We start from the raw sequence: 6,000 nt of genomic DNA, 5'->3' as shown, positions 1-6,000 counted from the left end.
TGTTAAAAATAAAAATTATGTTTTACAGCCAAGTGATTTTCTTGTCAAAATTAAGAAACAATTTTGAACCAGTATTGACAAAATTCAATAACAATATATAAGATAATGCACAGTCTCCTGTATACGTAGTTTTAATACTGTAAGGTTAAGAATGGGCGTAAGGAATTTGATAATATATAATAGATTATTTGTATTTCCTGAGTTTCAAGATATTCTTCTTATCTTTGATTGGAGTGAAGATACAGTCTTGTTACACTTGCTTCACTTTACAGTTGTATTCAGTTCTTCAGCTTGGCTTAGTACAAGGTATATAATAGATAAGTAGATTAATAAACAGAAAATTAGTAATTTTAAATTAGATTCAGATTGAGGCAGTAGATAAAGCTAACTGGTAAACAGAAAAATAGTTACAGCCCTTAAAAATGTATAAATGCAGTACTGCTGGTTTTGGTCAAATGTACAGAATTGATATACTGTATGTAAAAAATTATACTTTATTTAATAATCTTCAGAACAAAAAAATTCTTGCATCTATTACCATTAAATATATTTACAATAATACAGAATATATACAAATTGAAATATGTTTCTAAGTGGGAGCCCCATTGGTTCCCTCAGGCAGGATCATTCAATGATCATTACTGTACTACAAGGTGCAGTAATGTCACGGAGTTCTAGTGGCCTACCGGAGAGAAGAGACTTTACATTTAAAGTTTAATCATACTTGCCACCACCAGGGAAGCACCCAGAGAGTTAGGCGAACCAAAACAAACTACTGCATTGTATAAAAACAAACCTCAAAATTTCTAAAAGAATTTCCCCAACAATGAAAACAAACCAACAAAATTTCATGAAACACACCCGATACACCTCCCTCTTCCAAAGCGAGGGATGAGGAGGGGCAAACTAGCGGGCGCTAGGTTCACAAAATTTTGGAGGCTTGCTTTCAATGTTGAGGAAATTAGTTAGGCAATTTTGAGGCTGCAGTCTCATTTTTAAACCATGCAGTAGTTTCTTTTGGTTTGCCTAACGTTCTAGGTGCTTCACTAGTAGTGGCAAGCTACCTAGCTTCCCACAAGTACGATTAAATTTTAAATGTTAAGTTTTTATAGGCTCCCAGTGAGGGAGGGAGCATCGCTCCCTGCGCCTCTCTGTGTGGGGGGGGGGGGGGGGGAAGGTTCTGGCTCGTGGTCAATAGAACTCCGCAACTGATGCCATCTAGTAGTATGGGACTGATCAGAGCATGATAGCTTCAGGGAGCCTTCGGGGCTCACACAGAAATTGCCGTTTGAAATTGCTGGTATTTTTGCACATTCCTAGAATTTTCCTAATAGCAACTAGATGATTTTACAAAATAATAAAATGCTAACATTCTTTGCATTGCAAACTACTAAAATGTACAGTACAATGGTACCTTTGCATGTACAAAGAATGTGCTTTATCTAAGACCCATCATGGCAGCAACCAGCTCTGGTTAAGTCATTGTCATTTTCACCCTGCTAGCCCTTCCATTATCATGAACTGAGCTTAGTCACCAATAAGCATTGTAATTTAAACTAGAAAGTATCTTTACATTTTCTGCACAGAGAGAACAAAATACTGTATTCAAATTCAATGTTTGACAAGTACAATACTGGTGTACCATGGTTAAAAGACTTGGTGCACGACACATGCTTGGCGGCACTCTTTTAAGATATCACAATCAGATGTGTGGTTTTACCACTTGCTCTTCTAACTTAATATTAAGAGATTTGAGCTACATGTCACAGGGTTAACACCATGTTTTGTGAAAAATCCCTCTGAGACGGTATGTAAAATACATATCACCACCATAGCTTTATTTCATTTTCTTTTGTTGTCTAGCTCTGTAAATATCACTGGTAAGTACTGGCTTGTTACCATCTTCATCATCCGAGTCATCTCCTGAAATCACTTTTCTCTTGCGGTCTCCACTGGGGTCAACAACCCAATGGACCGACTTTGACAGTTCAAAGAGCCGAACATCATGACTACCACTAGTTGACCACTGACCACCTGGGAAAGAGAAGTAAATTTTAGTTTTATATTTCATCAAGGAATGAAAAAAAAAGAGGCTTGAATTAATTTCCTTAACAGGGTTTATTAACAAGATTATTCAAGCTTATGAATAATAAGTTTCTAAATGAAACAATTATAACAAGTGCATAGACAGGCAATGCAAGTAAGTGTTTTAGGTAAGTCTTAGATAAGGTACTCAAGCAGCATCATGCTACTGTATTATGGGAGAAGAATCTCAATAAGTTTCTCAATTAATGATGCAGTATATTCTTTACAAGACACAAGATTAACAAATATTTACATAAAAATACTGCAGTAACTAACCTTGCTCAGGAAGATTAAGCCTCATGAAGAGATCGACTAGAGCCTCAAGTTTGACAAAGGGGCCACGGAAGCAGCTCGGCGGTGGCAGCAGAGATAACAAGTTGGCCACGGCAGGAGGGGGAGGAAACGCTCCACCTGAAACATAGAAAAACATTAACAAAATACTGTAATTATAATGTAATATGATAATGAGTAAAAATAACATGTCTGAAAACAAACAACCCAACCCACACATATGAAGCCCCTTGGAAGGGCAGGCAGCCCTTTTAACTAGCAAATAAAAAGTGGTATATGGTTTAATGCTGTTAATTGACTAATTTGTTATTAAAAAAATGTTGATAAATTAATTTAAGTAAAACTACATACAAATTATTCAACAAAATAAATGGTACAGTAATATTACAATACCTTTGACAGGGTGTTCGCCTGGTATATATTTGGCTTTGGGCTTGAATGGTATCATCTGTGAAAAGTCTGGTCTCGCATAAGTTGGCTCTTGTGCATCATGGATAGACAAGCCTCGGGGAATGTTTGGATTGGTTATCATTGTATGTGTTGAGATATCTCGATAACCTATAGCTCTGAAAATAAACGTTTTGCATAAAACTTCTGACAGATTTGAAACTCCAGCTGAAATAAAATGAAGATGAAATAGGGCTTTTGCATAAAACTTTGACAAAATTGATAATGAATACCTATACAGTACACTGTATATTGGTGATGCCACATTCTGTTACAAATTCTGCCTTGAGAGGGGTAGCATTGGCAGGAAAACCTCCTACATAGGCCTTCTTTGTTTGCAAATATGAATGATTTCCCATATTGGTCATTCTGGTCATTCTACCCCCTCCCCATTCTGATCCAGGGTGTGCTGTTTTGGTAGTGGTTCGTCCAGTTTTGGTAATAGTACGAGTGTTGTGTGGTGTAGTACCAGTGTGAATGATGATAACTTGTATTCCAGTTTTGTGGATATCTCCCTCCCCCTCTGTACTCCAGCAATGATTCTATCTGTCTGTCTCTCATATATGCTTTACTCTGTTTCTGCTTGCCTTTTAAAAAAATTTTCCCGTCTATAATGCTGTGTACCTCTCACATTCCGGGCGCTGAAAATTTTAACTTTTTTTTCAGTAATTGAAAATTTGCACTGTTTAAGGTGAAAGTATCTGCACTCTGTTCCAAAACAGTATGTACCCCTCGTGAACATGTTCCTGCATTTTCAAGGATGCATAAAAATGCATTTTTTTTTGCTTTTGTGCCCATATTTACAAACCCCCTGTGCCTAGTATTGCCAAATTTTGGCAATTTAAATTATTTCTGGTTTTTATACCTGTTCTTGACTTGGCCACCTCTTTATTGGAGCCATCTCCATCTCCAGCAGTGATTTCCATATATCACTGCTAGCTTTTGTGTGAATGTTAATGGTATGATATTCATCAGTTGGGTTATGTTTTCCCATATTACAGTAATTAATACTTTCTCTGGATGCAGATGATGAGTCACAATAACGTAGCTGAAGAAATGTTGATCAAACCACACACTAGAAACTGAAGAGACGACGACGTTTCGGTCTGTCTTGGATTATTAACAAGTCGACTGTATAGATGATTATCAAGTCGATTGTCGATTGTAAGTGTCTATAGACACTTGTTTTTCCTAATGTTTTAACACTTGTATGTAGTGAGACATCACATTGCTTCACTACATTAGTACTTATGGTATGGTACCAGACGGCCAGATGGATAAAAGGCAGCGCTCGGGATCCGTAGTTCTAAGGTTACGGATTCAGTCTCCGGGGTAGGCGGAAACAATTGGGCTACAGGCCTGATTGAGGACTGGGCCACAGGGACGCTAAGCCCCGAAATCATCTCAAGATAAAAAGATAAGATGGTAGAGGAAAGTAGTCCCAGTGGAATGTACAGTTGACTGTTGTGTCCCAGGTTGCTAGATGGATGTGATCAGTTGCCAGTTTCTTGATTTATAATATTGACTTATTATCTGTCAATGTATCCTCTATAATACAATTTACCCTAAGGAATTTTCTGCTTTATTTCTGGCTTGCAATGATATTACTGAGTCAAGTGAGAAATGCATTAGAGAATACAGTACTTGTATGCAGTGTGGTTGATGAACACATGGGATGCACTGAAAGAATAAGTTTTAAAAACCACATCCACCCAGTTTCAAGAGCAGATACTAGAACTAGATACTAGAGCAGAGAACTAGAATTCCAAGAAGTTTAAAAGGCCTTGGTATGAAATGCTAGAAGATGGGATCCAAAGAGCTTGATTTCCCTCTTCATAAACATTTATAAATAAGCTCTATATTCAATTACAAACAAATATTTTGAGAAACTCAGTAGGAACCACGAGGAGGATTTGAACCCACTCATTGGGTTCTCCCAAGCAACACCCTAGACCACTACATCATGACATGATTTTCTCAAAATTCTACTGATGTTCTCATTGATACATCATGTTAATGTGATTTCATTGCACAACAAATATTTTGTTAACACAGTACAGAACTTACTTTAGTTCAGCTGGAGTACACGGATAAAGGTCCATAAATTTGTAGCGGTCAACAAGCTGAGCTGTGTCCTTCCCTTCAAATTCTTGCAGCTGTGTAACAAGAATAATTTCTATTAGGAATTAAGTTAAAAAACCATGGAAGAGCAACTGATATTAAATTCTTAGAAAAACAATACTTCTCTATTAAAGCATCTAAAAGGTCCCAAGTTAACTCTTGGTCTGTATGAGGGAATTTAAAATTAACCATTTCCATGAGGTGAAAAAATAAAATATAAAATTTGCCTAACATGAATTTGTAATATGAACATTTTTTTTAATTCTAGCATAATTGAAACTATAGAAAACAGTGTTTAAATTTCATTTAATTCACAAGTACAATATCTCACCTTTTGTAATACATGTGCTCTTCTTTTCTCAACCTTGACAATAGATGCTAGATCTCCTACATTACACTCAAACTCCAGAAAACGATTCCAAAGTCCAACTGTATCTTCATTCTTCAATTGTCCCGAGGTTAAAACACGTTCAAATAATACTCTGGTGTTGTTATCCTCTGTAATACAAAACAGACAGGTTTAGAAGCAATGCTAAATGCAAATCTAGTAGAAAATGAGTGAAATTTTAATTACCATAGCTTAAATATTTGAGCGATAGCCTTGAAACATTTAGGCAATATATATTTGATAAATATTATACTGTATTATTTTTTCTATTGCAGTAAGATCAAAGAAAGTAACACTACTGTATTTTACTATGGCAGGTGTATCTCAATAAAATTACTGTACTGTACTCTATTCTAAAATAATTTTTAAATAAACATACAATTGCCCATCTCTCAACATTCTCCTGTATATACAGCAGTAGTTCCCAACCATTTCCTTTGATGAAAGCCAGACAGAGGTCCAAGGTAGAAAGAGAAAGCAGACTATTTTCTAATACTCAGAAGACCTGTGACCCCGTTACACTTTCGTAATTGAAAACATTCCTAATCAGGATGCTCCTACTTGCCAAGTCTCAATGATTTAGATTACCAGTATCCAGAATTTAGGTTCTGTGACCCCCTCAGAAAACATTTCATGGCCCCAAGGGGGTTTTGGGGGTTTTGACCCAC

The 6,000-nt window shown here is 36.4% G+C and overlaps 1 protein-coding gene across 1 annotated transcript in view; it reads right to left on the bottom strand.

The window, feature by feature from the left end:
* Nucleotides 1-480: 480 nt before the first annotated feature.
* Nucleotides 481-6,000, bottom strand: part of su(f) (cleavage stimulation factor subunit su(f)) — a 29,513-nt gene continuing 23,993 nt past the window's right edge. The window contains exons 10-14 of the mRNA XM_045757170.2: nt 5,276-5,442; nt 4,891-4,979; nt 2,770-2,942; nt 2,362-2,496; nt 481-2,034 (exon numbers count right to left, since the gene is read on the bottom strand). Coding sequence (XP_045613126.1) covers nt 1,838-2,034; nt 2,362-2,496; nt 2,770-2,942; nt 4,891-4,979; nt 5,276-5,442 — 761 coding nt within the window. The 3' untranslated portion in view covers nt 481-1,837. The remainder of the gene's footprint in view (nt 2,035-2,361; nt 2,497-2,769; nt 2,943-4,890; nt 4,980-5,275; nt 5,443-6,000) is intronic.

Source organism: Procambarus clarkii, chromosome 1, assembly GCF_040958095.1.
Source record: "Procambarus clarkii isolate CNS0578487 chromosome 1, FALCON_Pclarkii_2.0, whole genome shotgun sequence".
NCBI classification, from domain to species: Eukaryota; Metazoa; Arthropoda; class Malacostraca; order Decapoda; family Cambaridae; genus Procambarus; species Procambarus clarkii.
This window is presented reverse-complemented; position numbering and strand designations above follow the sequence as displayed.